The 23,023-nt window shown below is 35.2% G+C and overlaps 1 protein-coding gene across 17 annotated transcripts; it reads left to right on the forward strand.

Annotated features, from left to right (window-relative positions):
• Positions 1-78: 78 nt before the first annotated feature.
• LOC105225019 (protein nervous wreck) lies at positions 79-23,023 on the forward strand. 17 transcript variants are annotated; one of them, XM_049457014.1, is made up of 12 exons: positions 79-311; positions 1,641-1,852; positions 8,385-8,614; positions 11,396-12,479; positions 12,549-12,681; positions 12,757-12,935; positions 12,992-13,625; positions 14,850-14,903; positions 15,549-15,578; positions 18,072-18,097; positions 18,221-18,527; positions 19,454-23,023. In XM_049457014.1, the coding sequence occupies exons 2-12, from the start codon at positions 1,832-1,834 to the stop codon at positions 19,765-19,767; spliced, it is 3,012 nt and encodes a 1,003-aa protein (XP_049312971.1). In that variant the 5' UTR covers positions 79-311; positions 1,641-1,831; the 3' UTR covers positions 19,768-23,023. The 17 variants fall into 17 exon arrangements, 15 of the variants coding, with proteins under 15 accessions (XP_049312971.1, XP_049312968.1, XP_049312970.1 ...); XM_049457011.1 differs by lacking the exon at positions 79-311 and adding an exon at positions 354-647; XM_049457013.1 differs by lacking the exon at positions 79-311 and adding an exon at positions 354-596.

Genomic DNA, 23,023 nt, shown 5'->3' on the forward strand with positions numbered 1-23,023 from the left:
TTTTCAGTTGGAGACGTGTCATAAAGTGAAACAAAATAACTTCGCTGTTAAAAAAAAGTAATAATAAGGTTGTGGTTTTAGTGAACGTTGATACTGCGTTTTTAATTGCATTGACGATACAATGACCTCTATGCATGAACGTTTTGTTTATAAGTAGTCTATAAATCAGCCAATAGAATTCCGCAGCTGCTGACCATGTACGATAATTATCGTAACAAATATTACCTCATCGTCACGCAACCAAGTTTATGGCAACTTGATGACAACGCGATAAGCGCTAGAATACAAACAACAAACATTGAAAAATATTGGTAATACTTGCAGCTGGTGGCGCTTACTATAAATAGTCAAAGTAATGAAAGTGAAAACAAATTCAGGAAGGAGCAAAGCAGTAGTTGATAATACAGAGCGTAATACGAGAGAAAATCGGTGTGCAAAGGATATATGCAGTGCGCATGCCCTCACATGAGTGTAGGTTGGAAGCCCAACTATTTGCTTCCAGTTGTCATATGAATGAATGATTTCTACTAACTGCCAATTGCTGTGGAATTTCGCTGTTATACGGGAGTTGAGTGTATCAGCCTGTCATTCAGTCGGTTAGTCTGCCAAACGACCAGGAAGTACCTAAACGTAGAGCTATTTTAATTGTGAGCATACATATGAATGATTGTGTGTGACGACTTCCAATGAGAAAAGTGGAAGATGAAATTTGAAAAGAAATTTTCAACGCAACCACACGAAATCGATAAGTTCGCAGGAAAATCAGATATTTTCAGACTGCGCGACCGTGTTTTTCGCTGAAAAATTTGCTAAAATTGGTGAAAAATTTTATTATTATTAAGAAATTATAATATTTAACAGAAGTGGTGCTGAAAAGTGTGAAAATCTATAGTGTTACGAATATTATAAGCAATTTGTTTAAATGAAAAAACGACAACACAACGAAGTGGATATGTCGAAGAAAAGTGTTAGCACAATATTATATATTAAATAAACGCAATTTTGCCTGCTAATGTGAAGTCATTAATTATTTAGTGCGAATCCAATGAAAATGAAATTTATTTTATGCTCCTATATAAATATGTATATTTGTACGACGTATTTAAACTAAATGCTTGTGCGATACTTTTGCTGATGTGCTTGAAGAAAATTCATTATTTTGTCGAAAAAATCGAGAAATTGGATATTTGCATGTAAACTATGCTAAAGAAACGAAACAGCGGTGTTTCAATATACAGTTTTAAATCTCTTTTTCAGCTCATTACATAAAGTGTGTATGTGAAGTGCTTTTTAGTGCTATGCTACATTGCTAGTTCAATATTTTTTCCAATTTCGCATAAGCGCTCCAGTATACGCGCCTCTGCCCGCATTTGCCGTCAGATACATGTGCTTATATAATAACTCGAAAATTTCCTATCGCGCAGTATATCCTTTTTACATAGTTTGTGTGATTGTACTCACTCATACTTCTAGTGCCTTGTGCCTCTCTTAACCAAAAAGCAAAGTAAAACGAAACAACAACAAACAAACTAATCATATTGCTTTCTGCTAAGCTATGAATATTTGTGTGCCATTACTACTCTTTATTTTCTTATTTCCTTATGATTTTCATTTCCTTTTTCCTTCGATATTCCATATAGCTAATATGTCCGCATTTTAATTGAAAATAGTCGTTTGCTAAGGGTAAAAAGTAAAATAACGTAATCTATCAACTGCGTCACTAACGCAATATCGAAACAAAAAAAAAAAAATAAACAATTAGAGTAATATTTTTCCAAATCTATCTTGAAGTGGTTGCGCTGAGTGCAGTTCAAAGCAAACACACTCGAAAATGCAGCCCCCGCCACGTAAGGTAAGTTCCGCCCCCATGAATTTGGCCGAAAAAATTTATGTATGTGTATTAAAATGTACGTTTCACTCGTGTTAATGTGTGTGTTGTTTTGTAGAGTACTGTTTATTCCCCCCTTTTTTTAACATTTTCGATGTTGTCATTTAATGTTCCGTGTTTAGTTGATTTGTACCCAGACGAGAAGGCGCTAAAGTAGACACCCACGCGTTTATTTTTCTGCAATTATTTCTTCCACTCTAGTTACAACACTTATGTTTATATAGAATATATAGAAAAAATATAATTTTCACGTTTTATATGCACTTTTTAATTAATTAGCGGAAAGTATAAGGTCTAATAAAAATAAATCCATAATTATTCCTATAGAAGACTTTAGTAATCTATATCTTGCGTTGTAAAGAATATTTTTAGACGTGTAGCTTTCTGAAAGAAATAAAAGACATGTTTAAAGAAAAAACACAGAAACTTCAAATTTAATGGGGAATGTTTATTATAATTTGAAAGAACATTATTTTTCATTTATTTTTGGAAGATTACTTCTTTCAAATTGTGGCCGCGGCTACGTTTATGTTGGTCCTTCCGTTGAGTTCACATTTCGATAACTCGTTTGAGCATTTCGACAGGTAACAAGCAAATGACACGCGTAATGTGTTGGTCCAAGGCTGGAATGGAAGCGGGATTGCCCGCATAGACTTTAGAATGTAAAATGCGCCAAGTCGTTACATATACGTCAGTCCTCAAGATAGGTGATGGTGTTTCCAATTACGCTCAGTATGCCGATTATGTTGTCAATAAGTTAAGCGACGTGAGAAACATATTCTTTGCAAAACGTGAATTTTCTTAATAAAGTTGATCGATTTGTGAATGTTGTTTAATACTGAACAAAAATAAATTGACAGCTTGACACGATACACGCGTGATCTCCAAAAAATACTATTCAAAAAGCTACCTCTTCTTGGATCACCAGTTATAAGGGTAAAGGTTTGTCTTATGTCTCGTGCAAATGACCGCCGCGGCTGGTTCCAGTAAATTCCATCCGAGAATTTCAATTTCGACCATCTTTTGCAGCAATAACATACCCAATGTTTCTTCTAAGGCTGCAATGCTCTCAGGCTCATCTGCTGACGCGAGATAATGCGCTCACCTAAATTTTTGCCAATAAAGTGATTATTTCGTTGGTTGAATAGCATGTCATAGCGTCGTCTTATTGGAATCAAAGGTTGTCCACATCAACAAGTCCAATTTATTCGGGACTTCTCCGATACTCTGCTCCACCTCTCTGAAAATGTGCATTATCCACTACATTAAAATGGGTCAAAATCTTATTAAAATAGATTTAAGCCAGTAAGACCGGCAAATTACAAACGCTCATCGTTAAGGTTGTTTCAAAAAGAGAAAAATGGTACAGTGCAACTATAGGACCTGAATATTTCGAAAATTTCATTATTTATTGATAAATGAACCCCATGAACAAACTTATTGTTTCATACACTGTCAATTAACGTATTTTACGACGATTCGTATTTTATTTCAGTTCTATAATTTATGGTTAGTTAAGAGTACGACTGTAAGCTAAAATAATTCCGCTCCTTGTAGGTGTATATTTAATTTTGCCACCGAATCAAAAGTGAATGAACTAACGGGAAAAGGTAAGCCACAGGCTAATCGCGGGACTATCATCTATATAGTTACATTCATTAAATATAAACATTTAGCATAAATGGGTTTGTGGAGAGCAACCAAACATATAACAACTTAGCTCTTCACATTTCCTTCAATTTGTAACTTTAGTAAAATTGTAGTTCCAGTTATAATGTTATTATGAAGTATACGCATTGAAGTGTGCGTTCATTAATCGATCATAATGAAGCTGCTTTTGTAGAATCAAGTAATCCATAATTACTCCGCAATATCTTTCAAAACTTTATAATCACACCTCACTTTAATAGTATTTATCATACACTTTGTTATACCCTCAAGATCAAACTTGACCAGAAGTGGTACATTTAAACTGCGCGTACAAGCCAAATCGATAAATATTTTGTTGCTATCTTGGTACAACTGTTATTTACATTCATGAGAATGTTTGACCTACAAATGTCAATTAGTGTGTGTTTGTTTACGACGCGAACAGTTTGTCTGGCGATTTTTATATATTAGGTCAATAGTAGGAAAAAGTCACAGTGAGCCAAATCTAGTCAATACTCAGCTCGCGTCTTTCGTTTCGTGTTTGACCAAAAAGTCAGTCACAAATATACTAAATTGTGATGGCACATTCAGGTTTTTTGGTACGAGTCTAGCATTGACATCCTTCATACACAAAGCAATAACCAAATTGGTGATGTTGAGATTCTCTGCTATCTCCTTAATGCTAAAAACGATTTCGAGCACTGTTTATTTAAGTGGTTCGATGTTATCGCGATCTCATACAAAGAATTATACAAGTATGTGCAACATGTGTTTTCTTAAGGTTGGCTGGATTAATATTGGCCAATTCTTGGTATATTGCCTTGTTAAGGTTTCCTGCTGTTTCAAACTGTCTACCGTTCTGGAACACTTTGGCAGAGAGAACACCCCTCAATCAGATTCAAGTCCGGACTTAAGGCGGGCCAGTCCAATACAGGTATTTTTCGCTCTGTCAAGAAGGATTTAATGACCTGAGCAGCGTGTAAAGATGCATTGTCCTTTGAAAAGTCCAGTCGTTGCCACACAAATTGCCACCAACTCTATTAACTCACTTTTAAGGAGACCCACATACATACATTTAAGCATTCACTCGGGTAGAGATGTAGCACATAGATGACTTTCCTCTATAGCTGAACACAGCCCATACCATCACACTGCCACCGCCAAACAAACCCTCGCTTAAAATAGTATCGCCGATCTTGCCGCATATCTCTACAATATCTTTTGCAACTATCAGGGCCATCTAAAGGGTGATTTTTTAAGAGCTTGATTACTTTTTAAAAAAAAAAACGCATAAAATTTGCAAAACCTCATCGGTTCTTTATTTGAAACGTTAGATTGGTTCATGACATTTACTTTTTGAAGATAATTTCATTTAAATGTTGACCGCGGCTGCGTCTTAGGTGGTCCATTCGGAAAGTCCAATTTTGGGCAACTTTTTCGAGCATTTCGGCCGGAATAGCCCGAATTTCTTCGGAAATGTTGTCTTCCAAAGCTGGAATAGTTGCTGGCTTATTTCTGTAGACTTTAGACTTGACGTAGCCCCACAAAAAATAGTCTAAAGGCGTTAAATCGCATGATCTTGGTGGCCAACTTACGGGTCCATTTCTTGAGATGAATTGTTGTCCGAAGTTTTCCCTCAAAATGGCCATAGAATCGCGAGCTGTGTGGCATGTAGCGCCATCTTGTTGAAACCACATGTCAACCAAGTTCAGTTCTTCCATTTTTGGCAACAAAAAGTTTGTTAGCATCGAACGATAGCGATCGCCATTCACCGTAACGTTGCGTCCAACAGCATCTTTGAAAAAATACGGTCCAATGATTCCACCAGCGTACAAACCACACCAAACAGTGCATTTTTCGGGATGCATGGGCAGTTCTTGAACGGCTTCTGGTTGCTCTTCACCCCAAATGCGGCAATTTTGCTTATTTACGTAGCCATTCAACCAGAAATGAGCCTCATCGCTGAACAAAATTTGTCGATAAAAAAGCGGATTTTCACATTTCGAACCGAACACTGATTTTGGTAATAAAATTCAATGATTTGCAAGCGTTGCTCGTTAGTAAGTCTATTCATGATGAAATGTCAAAGCATACTGAGCATCTTTCTCTTTGACACCATGTCTGAAATCCCACGTGATCTGTCAAATACTAATGCATGAAAATCCTAACCTCAAAAAATCACCCGTTAGATTGAACTTCTGTTCATCACTGAAAATGGACGTTATGGCATTTTTAATTATAAGAAGGGATCGTTGAGTTGCGTTAGACAAGTTTTCAATGACTCCATGCCCTGCTTTGTGCTATTCAACTTGAGTTTGTGATAAAATGTACTCTCAAAAACACTTCTGTAAAACTTTCAACGATTTCGTAGTTGTGATTGAATGAAAACACATAAAATTTTAAGCAAACTTGTACTGTAGTTTTTTGAAAGTGAAGTAGAATTTTCACTAAATGATGCTGACCTGTATTTATCAAAATGTCATTGGTAAATATTATTCATATTGCTAAGTATATAAATTGAGTTCATCATCACATCTTGTCTCATCTAAAGGAGATTCCGAAAAATCGGTAAATGGTTTTATTGCACTGGATATACGATCGATTTTAGATATAGTTAGAATGTGTGTTCACAATGCTTGACCATCTATTTTTTAATCCTTGTTATTTTCATTTTACATTGGAATTAAAAAGCTCCAGGAAATTCTAATTAAATTCAAAGGGTAAATGATTTTTCAAAAAAATATATTTTGCTAAGTTCATAGGACGATCCTTAATTACTGTCGCAAATATGAGCGCGAATTAATTTGGTGAATATTTTGGGTATGAAATGCGTTCTTGCTTGACTAGGCTAAATTTCTTTCAAAAAGAGTACTGTAAACAGGTCTCTTTGAACATGTTTGGTGCGCATATTTGCTGCTACATAGAACCTGAAAGTTGGTCAGATTATTTTAAACAATTTTTTAAAAATTTAGGGCTTTATGGTTATCTAGAAAATTATTGACTAACTAAGTATTCCCCGGGGTTTTCCTTCATGATTCTGTGAAAATAACTCTGACTTAGATGTTTCAACTTCCCATTCATTTCCAAGGGTACCGATTTCTATACTTTCGACAACATCATTGCTGCTGAAGGCTTTCCAATGACTTTTGGAGCCCAGATCTACGAGAAAGAACATTGTAATACATTTTTTGAGAAGCAATGGCAAATCATTTCTATCGCCCCAAGCAACCAAATTGCTTAAGTTTGTAGAAGATAGACACCTTTCATTAATTGAAGTTTATGATTTAAAAATCATATGGTATACGTATTACAATTTTTGAGAACTCTATGACAGAAGAGATATCGTTAATAAATAAGAAGAACATAATTGGACCAATATGACTGGCTACACTGAAATATCACTCGTTGTGTTCTATTGAAGCAATCTTGGTTGAAAGCCCAGACGGCCAAGTTAATGTACGAGCGTCGAGAGGTTTACTTTATCGAAAGGTTTGCTAAAGTCAGTGCATTCTCGTACTTGTATAACAACTCTATGCTTGTGTTCTCTAAAACCCAATGGTACATGGTTTAAAAATTCAAGTAAATTTGTTAAAGTAGATTTCCATTTACGAAACCTATGTCAAACGCTGGTACTTTTAGGTTGCTAAAACCGAAAGTAAAAGTACAAATTTCCTAAGCATTTCCATTTTCTGGTATGATAAATTTTTGAACTCAAAATCGTAATCAGAACTCTTCAAATACCTTACGAACCTCTTAGCTCATCGGTCGCAAATTTTTCCTTCAGATTCGTAGAGCAGAGTACAATATAAAATATGAAGTAGTCTTACAACATGAGGAACAATATTTAAAAATATTTGGAAAATCCAAATTTTCCATGTTATCAATTATTAATTAAGGGATCAGTAGGGTAATCTTTCTTCAAACATTTTTTTTTACATGATTCCGGTCGAACTACACAACCGATTTGTGAAAATTTTTCATGAGAGACTATAACCATTCACGTACGTTTTAAGAATAAGTTGGGTTTTTGTGTTTCAGATGATCCAAACATGAGAAATCGTGTTCGCCAGTGAAAAAACGCATCTCATTCACCCAGCCATTTCTCCGATAGATGCCATCAAAAGTACCTGATTTTCTTCAAAAATTAAAAAAATGGCGGCCTCAGGAAATTATTTTCTAAATTTTTGGAAAAAAATGAACAGTTACTTGGTCTTAAAAAATCGAAATTTTCGAAAAAATAAAAATCCTTCGATCAGGCCCGAGTTTATTATGTATTCTAAAAGCTGTATAAATTTTATTAAAATCTACTGAGCGGTTTTCGAGTTGCAGTTGTCACCGGTTCAAAAAACATAGTTTTGAGAAAAACGCGTTAAAGTTACACACTAGCGCTTTGGAATGCCCGAGCTTTCTTCGTTATTTGTCGAATAACTCAAAAACTAATTAACGGATCAACGTGAAATTTTCAGAGAATATTTTTAAGATAAAACACTTAACGAAAATGCGAAAAAAAATTATTTTTTTTTGAAAATTCTGACTACCCCTAACCGCTTAAGTAAATAAGAATATATCGTATGTTATTTTTCTATATTATCATTAACGCATTTTGTATAAATACGAATATTTAGCATGTTCTTGCTTTATCTGATTTGCTACTGCACTTGTAATGAAATCTGCCTGAATAAGCGCTTTTATTATTTATGAACATGTATATATAATTATATTGCTTTTACATATTATACTCGTAAACATGTCCGTATGCTTAAATGCTTTTTTTCATGTACGTGCCTCTATTCAAATTAATGCTCATCGCACGCTCTAACATTTATAAATATTTTCTTTTTCACAGGGAAATTATGTGAAATTCTTAAAGAATTTACACACAGAGCAAGTGGCCAAATTGCAATTAAAGAATCAACATGAATGCGATTTGCTCGAGGACATACGACAGTTCACCATCAAACGCTCCGCCATTGAGAAATCCTACAGCGAATCGTTGCTGAAGATCTCCTCGCAGTATTTGAACAAAAAAATACCAAATATACCAGATATAAAAATGGAAGGAATGGAGGAGAGATGGTAAGTAGAGAGTAAAGTAATAACCTCTAGTTGTTTTCATTTGAAGACTTAAACTAGTGAACTACAATAGTTTAGTAACTATATTTATGTACAATATGTGTACATACGAGGGCGGCGAGAAAAGTACATTGCTTCAATACTTGTGAACGTAATACTATGGCAAGGTAACACAAATAAGCGAATAGATTTACTATCTCGTACATACTTAATACCAACTTCAAATTGATTGAGATCCGCGTCTGGAAGCGGGCGTGTAGGTTGGTGTTTTCATTTTAGTTTTTATAGGGGAAATCGCGTAGTGCAATCATTGAGTACTTTGCTGCCGTACAAGATGACTCTTCTCCCGCGACGTCTACCTTAAAAATTGTTTTATAGAATTTCCACGTAGTCGCACTTCGGCTGTTGAGCTACACCAAGCTGTAACCGAAAGCGGCTACCACGGAAAATAATGTGATAAAGGTTCATGATCTCGCATTAGTGGATTGTCGTTTCAACTGAGGGAGAGTACTGGGTAGGTTGCTTGAAATATTGCACATGAGAAAGAGGTCGATACGATAGGATTTGACGAAAAAAAGTTTTTCCCAACATAACAACACTGTTGCCGCAGTCAAATTATTTAAGTACGCTACGAACTGCTGCTGCTTTCAACTTAAAAATATGTACACTTTTTGTTTTAAAAATTGATGCCCTACATAAGTTGGAGCATCTCTTGGTCAAGTGGATTGAACTGAAAAAGAGACTAATTCGCTATTTCTCCGAAATGTTTGTTTTCTTTGTAGGCTGAGAAGTTATCGAATCGGCCTCCTATACTCATTGGAAAATATAATTAACATGTGTACATACATATAAGTAAGTGTTGATGCTAATTGAGCTGTCCTTCCTTCAACAAATGTTTCTGCACTGTGTACAACTTTTTTTTGTGTTGCTCTGATTGTTTTCAGTGTTAAAATATTTATAAAAGTGCTGTCCATTGTTTTTACTAACGCCACTCAATTGATATCCTTGACCTTGACGCACTACAAATATATAGTACCATATGCTGCTCATATTATACTATGTATTATGTGACACAGAGTGCTCAGTGTAGGTTAGGTAGGATTCAATTCGTGTTGGTGCTTTTTCTTATTGTTGAACGTAAAATAGTTTACAAGTATATGAGGAAGTAAAAAAAAAATGTAAACAAATTTAAAAAATTATATTCAATCAGGAAGCAGGCTTTTAAAGCTTTAAACAAGGTTAAAGGACATTGTTCTTACACATTCGATATTCATTTAAAAAGTCATCAATCAAATTTCCTAAGCTTTAGAGCACAAATTATTTCTTTTTCTTACTGGGTGCTTTGTCGTAGATACTGCGAATTGCCACCTACATACATCTGTATTTGTACAAGTATTTGTATCAACATCCTTCACCTAAGTTGCTCTTTCATGTGAAGGTTTGTAAACACATAAGTATGTAGGTATGAAATATATACGGGTAAGCAAAAATAAAGGAAGAAGAGTTGCTGCTTATTTTAGGTAGGATGCTTGGACATTTGAACTGTAAAAGCGGGTGAAGCTCGATGCTGTGAAAATAAATTAAAGGACTTCAAATATTATCGACCCAATACTGATTCACTCTGAGTAATGACAATGAAAGTTGTTGATTTTGAATAATTCTTATTCGCATGGATTTATGAACTATGAAACATCAAATGTGGTGAAATAGTATGACAAATGACGAATGATGTCACTATGTGGAATAACTATATTTTGAATAGTTCTTTGCTAGTTGTCATTGTGGCGTTTTGATACAACTGTATGCCGCCTTCGTCTGCTTCTTTTGTACGTAGTCATAGTCTAGCTTCCAGAAATTTTCAAAAAATCTCGGAATCGAAAAGGCGACAAAAACTATTTTTACTACCACTATTAAATGTTCTTTATTTACTGATTTTGTGTTCAAAAATTGTCCAAATACTCCGTTTACTCCTCATAGGGGCATTTCTGATTGTATAAAGACAGTAAATGATCTTGATTTTGATGGATCAGTTTTTAAGAAAGCTATATGCTATAATAGGCTGATCTAAACTATTTCTTCGGCAATTGTACCGTTTTATTGGAGAATATTCCATACAAAATTACGTAAAGATATCTCCTCATATTAAAAAAATTTCCATTCAAGAACACATACATATTTCTTCCTTCAGTGTGTATGACAGTAGTCCGCCGATATCGGAGATTTCGACGAAATTTCGCCGAATTCGAGCTTCTTGGGGGAAAAGACAAGTGTTAAAATTTCAGATTGATAATATAAAAACTGAGGGACTAGATCGCGTGTATGCAGAGAAACAGGCAGACGGACATGGCTGAATCGACTAGGCTCATAATGCTGATCATTTATATATACATACATATGTATATGTTGTATGATCTCCGAAGTTTCCTTTTGGGTGGTACAAAGCTCATGGCTATCTTATTCTAGACTTTTTAAGATATAAATATCTAACATACAAGTAAAAAATGGTGGGTTAAGAAAATATAGCAGAGCCCTTACAAAAATGGTACAACTCTATGATAACCGTTTATATAGTTGTACCATTGGTATATTTTGTGGCGGACCTACTGATAGACAGTATGTATTCTTATCAAAAAAATATCATAGCATTGGCAATTAACTCTTCAAAATATTTCTTATTGATGTAATTACAAATTATAATTGTCGCCAATCTCTTCAATCAGTTAATAATTTGATGATTAATAATACTTAAGAACAAAATTAAATTATGAAATTTTCTACGAACAGGAATATGTGGAGCGTTTGGCGTACGGTACTTGAAGAGAATGAGAAGTTAGCACGCGCACGACTCGCAGCTATCGAAGTGTTCCAGCAGCAGATTGCTGACGAAGCTAAAGTGCTGCGCGATTACAAATTGGCCATTTCCAAAAAGTCACTGTCACAGATAGTGAATGTACAAAAGGAGTTGCATCTCAGCGTATCCGACGTCGATAAGACAAAAAAGCAATATTTCGACGAGGAGCATTGCGCACACGATGTGCGCGATAAAGCACGAGATATTGAAGAGAAACTGAAGAAAAAGAAGGGTTCATTCTTCCAATCGATCACTTCGCTGCAAAAGAATAGTGCACGTGTTACATCACGCAAAGAATTGTTGGAGGAGAAATCGACGGGCGCACGCAATGACTACATACTCAGTTTGGCCGCAGCAAATGCACATCAGAATCGTTACTTCACAGTCGATCTGCAGACAACGATGACCACTATGGAGAATTATGTATTTGAACGAGTAGCCGAGTACCTGACACTGATGGGCCGCACCGAATTGCTCACCTGTTCGGCCACACAGAATTCGTTCGGCAAAATACGTGATCAAGCACAGCAATTGACGCGCGAATACAATTTACAGTGCTGTTATCTCTTCTATCCAGTATTAAAACAACACATACAATATGACTTCGAACCGTGCGATAACGATCCGATAAGAAAGATTACCACCGAACATGAATCGGCATCGGAGACACTTACGAAAGAGGCTAAGAATTTGGCGGGACGTGTAGTGAAGGAGAACGTGGCTATACGAGAGGCCGCAAAGAAATTAGCCATTTGTGTGTCTTTACGAGATTCGGGACAACGCAGTGATCCGAACGATCCTAATGGACCAGATTTGGACACGAAAATTGAAGAGTTTAGGGATTTGATTCGCCGCTCTGAAACGGAGAAGGCAAAGGCTGAGGCATGTTTGCAAAGTTTGCGTGAGGGTGGCATTAATGTTGACGAATGGGTGCAGGAGGCAGAGATTATGGGCGTACAGGAATTGGCACGCTCAGCCAGTTCCATATCTATGCGTACAGATGCTTCTGGACAAGGAGTGAGTACACAAAATAAATATTATTACTATCACAACTACAGTAATTCAATTTTGTTTTTTGATCTATAGGAAAATCCAAGTTCGGACTCATTCTACGACAGTGACAAAGAGGACGCAGGCGGTGTGCAGGCAGGAGTGGCTGCCAAGTCTAAAGTCGAGAAGGAGTTGTCTCGAGATAAGACATTTAGTGACAGTGATGAGGGTATGTTCCAAACGTTATTAACTTTTTTTTTTTATACTTCTGTTTATAATTAAAATGATATGTGTATTAAAATAGATGTGGAAGAACGTGTACCGGAACCAATTGCTGCTGCTCCGATGATGGCCGCAACTACCGGTTGGGATGATCCCACTGAAGTCAACTGGGGTGCTGAGGAAGAGGAGGAGAAAGACGAATCCATTGTTCCTGAACCGAAGGAAGCTATTTTCAAATGCACCGCTTTGTATAGCTACACTGTAAGAAATTTCGTTATGTATTATATGGTTATAAAAGAAAAATCTGCTTTTTCTAGGCTCAAAATCCAGACGAACTGACCATTGTCGAGAACGAACAGCTAGAGGTGATTGGCGAGGGTGATGGTGATGGCTGGTTGCGTGCACGTAATTATCGCGGTGAGGAAGGCTATGTGCCGCACAATTATCTGGACATCGAACAGGACACTGCCGTTAACGGTAGCTCAGGCAATCAATTGCGCTCACAAATCTCATTCTCATCTGTCGATTATACCGTTGACAATGAAGATCAAACCGTGGATTCCATGCAGTCACCCGATCAGGTCTCTGTCATAATGGCGCCACAGAAACGGAAGTCCGATATACTCTACTGCATAGCCTTGTATGACTACGATGCGACTGCCGAGGATGAGCTCACCTTTGAAGAGGGTCAAATTATTAAGATTGTCACAAAGACGGCGCATGGCGTAGACGATGGCTGGTGGGAAGGTGAATTAGATGGTAAATTTGGTAATTTTCCATCGTTGGTAGTTGAAGAGTGTGATGAGAATGGTGAACCGTTGTCGGAAGGTGGCGATGAGTCACCACCACCGACTGCACCGCCGAGTTTTGCGCTTCCACCCGCACCCGCACTACCGCCAGAGTATGCTCACGAACTGACTGAAGATATGTTCGAATCGCAGGATACTGCAGGTGAGTACGAGTCTTGGGAGCTCTTAAATATATGTTTGTCATTATAAAGGGTGATCCATTTCGAGGTTCCCTATTAAAAAAAAAAACTGAAACTTCAAATTTTATGGGGAATGTTAATTAGCATTCGAAAGAACATTCGTAGGCATTTATTTTTTGAAGGTTTTCTCTACCAAATGTTGAAAGCTGCTACGTCTCGGATGATCCATCCATTGAGTCCAATTTTCGATGAGTCATTCGAGTAGTCTGATCGGTAACTGACGTGATGTTTTGCTCCAAGGCCTGAATCTAAGCGGGATTGTCCGCATAGATGTTAGATTTTACATATCTCTGCAGGAAAAAGTCTAACTGTGTGATATCACACGATCTTGGTGGTCAATCGGCGGACCCAAAATGTGAAACTATCTGCTCACCGAAGTGTTCTCTCAATAAATCCATTAATTGATACGATGTGTGGGAAGAAGCGCCGTCTTGTTGAAACCAAATGTCTCTGAGATCACGAGCTTCAATTTCAAGCATAACGGTCGCCTTTGGCTGTTACGCCCCCACCGGCATCATTTTCGATGAAAAATGGACCGATGCTTCCGCTGGCCCACAAACCGCACGACACCTTTTTTTCTGGATGAAATGGCAGCTCTTGAATTTCTTCAGGTTGCTTTTCGTCCCAAATACGGCAATTTTGCTTGTTAATGTACCCTTTGAGCCAGAAATGGGCATAATCGCTAACAAAATTTGGCAAAAAATCGTTGGATCTTCTTCGAGCTTTTCAAGAACCCAAACCATGTCGCTTGAGAAGGTTAAGCGACTTCAGTTCTTGCATAGGCTGTATATTGTACTCTTTAAATTTAAGATCTCGACGTAAACTGGACCGAGACGTTCCATACGCCAGTTCGGCTCCACGGCTTTCGTGTACACTCTTAGCTGCTGTATTTTCTTCACTGCTTACTGGGCGTGGTGTATTCGGTCGAATATTATCCAATAATAAATGCCCACGCCCAGAAGCCCATTGAACAATTCGTTGTTTTAGCGTAAGTCTTTCCATGATGAAATAACAAACAATACTAAATAAAGATTACATGCTGAACAAAAAAAAATAAAACATGACAGCTTGACACGACTCACGCGTGATTTTACAAATAAGGATATTGAAAAAAGGACCTCTACTTGGATCACCCGTTTTTTACATATACATTTTATTAATTTATTGTGTTTCTATTATTGGTTTAGATGATGACAGCGGCTATATACCGAACGGCGGCGCACCCAGCATGCCTCCACCAGGTAATTTAGTATATCCTTCAAGCATGCTTAATGAAATTTTCACTGCTCCTTTAGTACTTCTACAAAAATTTGAACTTCATTTTATTATATTATAATATATTATGAATACTCCTGCTTCTATAATATCTTTAGAGGTAAAATCCACGATACCCATCTTACTAACAATGTGCTAAAAAATTTCCTATTTCCAATTTTTTCGAAAACAAAATGTGAAGTGTATATTTCTTTTCATCAAACAGTGTTGGCATTTTAAGTGATATTTGTTTTCCAAAACAATCAGATGTATTTGAATATTCCATATTTGATAATACCGTTTTGTGTGTGTGTGTGTGTGCGTTTTGTAATCAAGCTTTTTCAGTTGCCGCTACACAGTACACGAATTTGCATCAATATTTGTACCCCGCACTGCATAGCCACAATTAACACAATATCACTAAATAAATATTTACAAAATTCACTTGCATATGTGTTTGTGTGTATGTAATTTGCAATGTTTCTTTATGCATAAGTCGAACAACACGGCAAAGTTCACTTCACATAACACGCTCACACAATTTTTTAAGCAAATGTGCATTTAAATATTTGATAAAAAAATATATTTTATTACTTATCATACTCGTATTGGTACTTTGTATTTGAAAAAAGTGCAAAGTAATAAAGCCAGCATCAAAAAGGGTAAATACTCGTAGTGTTTGCTTCGGGTTTTGCATTATAAATATTTAACATTTTCTCTCTGTAGGCAGTCCTTGTACTCTTACTGTTTTCTTACTGCTTTAATTGAAAGTTTTTAGTCTAAATATCTAAATTGTGACTCAATACTGATTTTCTACTATGTTTGAGTATTTCTACCTCTGAATAATGTAAAAATATTAGACATAAATTTTTAATAGGTTATAATTGGTATATATGTTAATTGTGTACATATTTGTTTGTATATCTTAAATATAAATTTCGAACATATATTTTTAACTTGTCATGATCGGTATATATAATTAGAATTTTAAATCACAAAGTTTTATAACAGTTATTGATTAATATTACTTCATAGGTAAATTTTATTTGTAGAATCACCCAAAAAACCTAAACAATCTCCACCTTTCCGAAACTTACAATTGTGCACTCCAAACGCCATTAATACTGCGCCATAGAAAAAGTTAAATTATTTTTTAATTGATATGAGAGTTTTTTTTAGACGTGTAATTTTCAAGGAGCAATATTTTTTTCTGAGTTGGTCATTTTGACAGCTGCTACTTGATTTATACTCAGTTTAATTCTCCATTTCATAATGAGCAAACTTAAGCCGGAAAAACGTTAAGAATTGAAGCCGAACGAACATTATGTGCACCACCGAATTTCACAAGAAATTTTTGTTCAGCGAAAAAGCTCACTTCTGAATGTAAATGAGTATATTAATAAAAAATACCGCATTCGTAGTGATGATAAACCACAAGCTATTGCTGATACACCGTTACTACTTCAAAGTCACTGTATGGTATGCTGTGGGCAATCATTAGTTTACATTTCTTCAAAAATAAGTCGCTCATATTGCTAAGGGCAACGATTTTTCGTGGCTGAATATGTTACAAAGCCAACGAAGCAATCAATTTATTGAAGAAAACCTTTGGTGGGCGCATTACCTTGCGCCGTGGGCTTGTGGCGTGGTCTCCAAGATCGTGTGACTTAACACCGCTGGACTTTTAGTTTTGAGGCTAACTGAAGTCTGCTGGCTATGCATATAAGTCCGAGATGATTACCGCCAACCGCGAAAGACGGATTACTCTTCACGACGCAAATGCGAGCTCTTTCACATCGACTGAAAGAAGTTGATTTTTTAGCATCGATTTTATGAGTCTTTCACCGTATAATTTTATATCTTTTTGAAAATCATATGTCTAAAAAACACCCGTTACTATACCTTGTAAATCGAACAATTTTCCCTAAAATTAAAAGTGACTTTTCTACACTGAGCAACATTTTGTGTTAAAAATATCTCGAAATAATATCAAGTAGCGGCGAATAAAACCTTCATATATCATAGATTAGTGCAGACGCCTTTGAAAATTATAGACAAAGAAAAAAACCATAGTAGAATGAAACCTATAGGAAACGAAAAAAAAAATAAAAAAATAACCTAAAGTCGTGAAAAGGAAGGTATTAAATATTTAATGGTTAAAAATGGTTTATCTAGATTTTCGACAAACTATGAGGGAGGCGTTATTGCGTTTTTTAAGCAATGCAATGTAAATATTTTTATTATAATATTGACTTAAAAAAGTTATAATTTCACTTGAGATTTTTTGATTGAAAATTAGAGTTTTTATGATATAAATCTTTTAATTACCTGCAACATTATCATATAACTGTTTTCTATAATATTTCTAGTTTTGCCGCAAATCGGGATAAACAGTCCGGGTTTCCTCTTACTATGATATTTTTTGATTTTTTTGAATTTTATACCCTGGTCTCCCAATAATATGTCTACCAAACTGAAAAAATGTGTTTCAATCAGTAAGCTCATATAGTACTGAACTTAGAGTATCGAAGGGTAGGGCATAAAACCTAAAAATTTTATCTCCTTTTTAAATATTCGAAATAGGAAAAATTTAATCGGGGATAATAAATTATATATTCAGCTCAATAATCAAAAAAAAAAATACATACATAAGTAGTTTCTATATTAGTATTTATTTATATATTTTTTCGTAAATAATTCGTTTTATATTTTGCGCACGTTTTTTTCTAAATGTTTACATTACCATAAGTATAACAGTTACCTTTTAAATAATGTGTGAAATACTACTCTAAAAACTATAAAGTATGAATACAATATATTTGTGACAGGTACATGACCGTAAATAAATTTATAAAATAGACAAACTTTAAATACAAATTAAGTACCTATGTACCTATATGTATGCAAAGTAGCTTAAAATTTTACGTAAAGAATTACAACAATTTTTACTTATGCTCTTTTTATATGTACATGTCACAATATATCTCCATAATGTAAATGTAGTGTGTTAGAAACCATGTTCTGCTACCGTTAATTTTGCTCCTCTCAATTTTGCTAAATACGCAAATAAACAAATAAATTTACTAGCAAAAGCTCTTTTAACAGACTTGAAACATGTTAACATTAAGAAATCCTTTCTCCTTTAACGCACTCAGTACTCATACAAGAGCCTGGAATGGAGGTAATTGGAGCAAGCTTTATTTTGTAATGATTAAAAATTTTCAGTATAAATTATCTTAATAAAAAATGGCCCTTATTGCTATGCTTGCATAATTAAAAATATTTTTCTTAATTATTTTTAAAGGACGATATCAGCGACGATGGTAATCCACCACCATCGCTGCCGCCGCCGGCTTTAAATGTCGGACCCAGCAAGGAAGGTAATTCTCTAAATTTAGGTATGGCACAAATAATTGTTACTGCCGCAACCCCAATGGTTGAAGACGGCACAGATAAATCTTTCCCTCCGGTAGGAGAGAGTGATGGAGGTAGTGCAGCTGCAGCAACAGCGAAAACTGCCAGCAACGGCGACGACAAGCCGGTTAAACAGAAAAAGGTGGAACCGAAACCCGTGGTGCAAGTAGCAGCTGATGAAAATGAGAATCATGAGGGTAAGCTGAACGTAATACGAGTAAATTGTGCGTGCGTAATCGCCCGCCTTAGCCTCTTCACTCAAATATCTTTGTGACCAAATAAGGGGGTGGAATTATCTTTCTGAGAGGTGGATATCGGCTACCAGTGGGGATTTTTAGGGGGAGGGAAGTTCGAAACCTATTTCAATACGCAGTCTCTCGCGAGGGGATATCATCACCTAGGGCGATGAAATAATCCCCCGAAAAGGGTGATGACGAAACCATTGAAATAGGGCTTATCGCTGCCTTGGGGTGATGAGTTAGTAGAACTCGGTAGGATTCTGCCGACAGATAGTTGACGAACGTGGGTAGAACAGAGGAGATTTACTAAACTACTTGCCCTTAGCATCATCATCTTGCTGCAATTGTACTGGTTCTTACTGGATACTGTCCGACTCTTACCTAACCTATTATTCTCTCCACGTATATTTTTTCGAGAAAATGTCGTATTCAAGAGCAAGATTGTAGGTTAATAACATTATGGGTTAAAAGTTAGGTAATTTCATTACTTACTGATCATTACTTCCTACTACGATTTTTTTACCTACCATAGTAAGTTTTAAATTGTTGATTAAAAACATGCTACACTTAAAGTCGAGGTTCAAATTTAATGGGAAATCTTCGAAAAAACATTTTTTGACTTTTATTTTTTGAATATTATCTCTTTCCAATGTTGGCCGCGGCTATGTCTTGGATGGTACATGCGTTGAGTTCGATTTTCGATGACTCGTTCGAGCATTTCGACTGGTAACTGGGGAATGACACGCGTGATGTTTACTCAAAGGCCTGAATCGAAGCGGCATTGTCCGCACAGACTCTATACTTTACTAAGAAATTCAAAACAAAAATTAAATTCATTTTCTGTACAGAAATAGTAACTTAAGTCAATGTAAAAATATTTGCAGACGATACACATTCATCCGATCAGGATCCGGACTCCGAAGTAAAGACCTTACAAGAGGCCGAAGACCCATTTAACGAAAAAGGTAGCGTAGCTGACGCTGGCGATGGATTCGAGGCAAATTTCGAAGCCAACTTCGATGCGAATTTCGATGACGCTTTTGCCGGTGGCGCACAATCTGCCGATATTAATGCCGAACCAAGCGCCGACGACGTTCAAGCACCTAAACAGGTTGTAGGTGGACGTGCAAGCATACCCGAGGAATTGGATTCCAATCAATTGGCACGATTGCAAAATCTGAAGGAGTCAAATGCTTAAACAGTATTAGAAAAAAAAATTAACAATACTTGCATTTAAAGATAAACATACCGAATGAAATAAAAATGCACTAAGGAAAAGCGACAATTAAAGTATTATTGAGTAAGCATTAAGAAGAGGAGCAAATCTGAAGGTAGAATGAATATACAGACATACATACTAGTATATATGTATTATGTATATACTTACTTGCTAATTATGTGTACTCACCGTAGAGTTGGAGCCGGCAAGTAAGTGGAAATGCAAGTACGCTGATTTCTAACGAAAACTTGACATTCCGGTGATCTTCAGTTTCTTCAAAAAGTTGCATGTAAAGTAATCTAATTCATTTTCGGTCTTTAAATGCTTTGTATCACACACATGCTATGATTTCGAAAAGAAGTTAGAAATTGTAATAAAAATATAATATTATGGGAGAGCCTTAATGCCAGAAGATAATTGTACGCTGAAATTTCACAGTTGTGTCAACTTTGCACCTTGGTAAATGTACGTAAACTTATATAAAATATAACGACGAACTCTAAGATACTCATATGTATATGACCCGCTTTCATAAACCTCCACTTGAATTGAACTATTATTAGGGAAAATGTTATACTTACTCTAAGTGCATTCACAAATACTTATAATTACGTATAAAAACACTTAAAATACTCGTACCACATATATTAAAGTACATATTGCATATACTTATTTATTAGTGAATTCAAATCGTCTAACTGCAGTGGCATGCCAAAAATTTGAAGTATTAAATTTGATTTTTTGCCTTTGAATTCGATAAGAAATTAAAGTATTATTTTCTGCACCACTGTAGTTATAAGAAAAATCACGAATGTACTTCAACAAATGTGCTTGTTAGTTATATACTCTCATATACTATTACATACCTATGTACACCTAAACATTTACTTATAGATACTTGTAATTACACAAACCAAAATGATAGCTAAAATGCTGTAAATCTAATGAAATAAAATGTTAGCAAAGAAAGAAAATGCAATAAGTGAGAATTAAAAGCATTATTATAGCTAAAGAAAAGTAAAAACAATAACAAAAATTGCTGCAGTCAATTGTTAATTTAAAGTTTAATAGCCAAGTACCTTCAGTGAAATATTCATTTGCCAACAGTTATATACTCATATTAATATATATTTAAATATACATATGTAGAGCTGTTTTAATATTAAGTAAATATCTATTTATAATTTATTTAATTATTTTAGTAGACTAATTATAGATTTTTTTTTATTGTTAAGTTAGATTTTTCAGTTAGACTCGTGCGTTGGGAATGGCATTCAAACTAATTAAGTTTGGCAAGAAACTCTTTCATTAAATACATATGTATGTGCAGCAGAAAAGCAAAAACAAATATAATAATTAATTTTCCTTTTGAAATAGAATGCTGCTGTTTTCAAGGTTGAGGTTAGCTTAGGTTAGGCCATTGGATTGAAGTATCATTAGTTTCTGTTAAAACAAATATTTTTGAACTTGAGATTAGGTTAGGTTAGGCCGTAGGGTTGAACTATCGACGAATATGCCGGGGCAGCTACTAATCTTAATGCTTTATTTTACCTTAAAACAACTCAAAATGGAGGTTGAGCAGTCGACTCATGTTTTTGAAAAACTGTAAAGCTTCAGTCTTTGTTAATCCAAAGAAAGTTGTGCATTCATCGATAAATGTTTTTCAACACCATGCAGCAACTTAAATGCTCATTCGCATTGATTTATGCTAAGCCAATGCGCTAGTGAAGTGGTGAGCTAAGCTACGACCTTAGCAGAGTAACAGTAGAAGCTTAGTGGAGAAAAACGCAAATTATATTTTAATTTCTTCTTTTTTATGGAGATACGTGATTATAGTACAGTTTACAATAGCTTGAGAGGCTGGGAAGCATGTTTTATGTGGCGGGTCTTAAACCCAGCTCATTCACTTTAGCTTGCTTCAGGCGGATGTTTTTTGGCTCCCCAGAAGATATTTGTTCTAAGACCGGAAGTCGTAAGCTGGTTGAGACATATGTATGTAAAAGAACATGACTCTATCTTCCCTAAGTTCTCCTTTGAGAAATCGCACACGCACTTAGATGTCCAACGATTCTCCTTTTTTGAATAATTCTATGATTTCGAAAACTTGCCAAAAGTTTGTGTTCTTTCAACTTTCTTTTATATACACATATTGTTTTTCGATATCTTAAACATTGCAAACTTAGTGGATATAAACTGATTGTGACCATTCTGAAAACTTAGTGCATTTTCTGCACTCACGAAAGGCAGAATAAAACTCTGTGCTCTGTGCTTGTGCTTGGGCAATACTATTTTACGCTCTTTGGAAGGCAACTTTACTTTCCGACTTAACTCATCCTGAGTTATTCTTTGAACAAGAAGTTCGTGAAACTAGTTGAATCAATTTGATGCAACGCAGAATCGGTGCATTCGTTTGACTTAATCCAAAGTTAGTTGAATATGAAAGTATTCAGTATTTTAATACCTTCCTTCTCCCAGTAGACCATCCTCATAAACTTGTAGAGGTGAGCTGCAACGAGATAAACAAATAACGAAATATATAACTTCAATAAAAGAATTTGGAAAATATGTAAAATATTTCAATTATAATTATTATAAAACAATAATTAATAATAATTTCCTTAACTCTGTATTTAAGTTTTTGTTATGTAGCTGAAATTTTGTTATGCAATCCGTAATGTTGGAAAACTTTTCTGACTTTATCGAAAACGAAAGAATTGAACATAAAATTATTAAGATATGTTTAAATAAATATTAAACACAATGCCAATATTAGTGCTATATATAAACAGGTCCGCAGAAATAATCGATTACGAGAATAAACAGCCATACATACATACCATACATAAATATATATCATACGTTCTCTCATATACAATATATATTTGAAAAGGAAAATACATTCATCAATCACAAGCTATTCGAACAGTGTGTCTACAAAACCATTTCATAAGACTCATATGTAAAAGCCACACATACATACTTAAAGGGAACTCTAATTTAGACTAATTTATTGAAGCATGAATATTAGAAAAATTGTACAATAATTTGTAGAAAAAGTTTATATAAATACTGTTCTTAATACTGTAAAGTTTTGTTGCGTTTTCTATTGAATTAACTATTGAAATGAAAGTATTATGTGTAAATCCGAAAAAAATTAAAACAATTTCTAATAGCCTGAAATGTAATGCAAGAACTAAAAAATCCAATCCAATAAATACATATATAAATTCTATAA

The sequence above is a fragment of the Bactrocera dorsalis genome, chromosome 5 (assembly GCF_023373825.1).
Source record: "Bactrocera dorsalis isolate Fly_Bdor chromosome 5, ASM2337382v1, whole genome shotgun sequence".
Taxonomy (NCBI): Eukaryota; Metazoa; Arthropoda; class Insecta; order Diptera; family Tephritidae; genus Bactrocera; species Bactrocera dorsalis.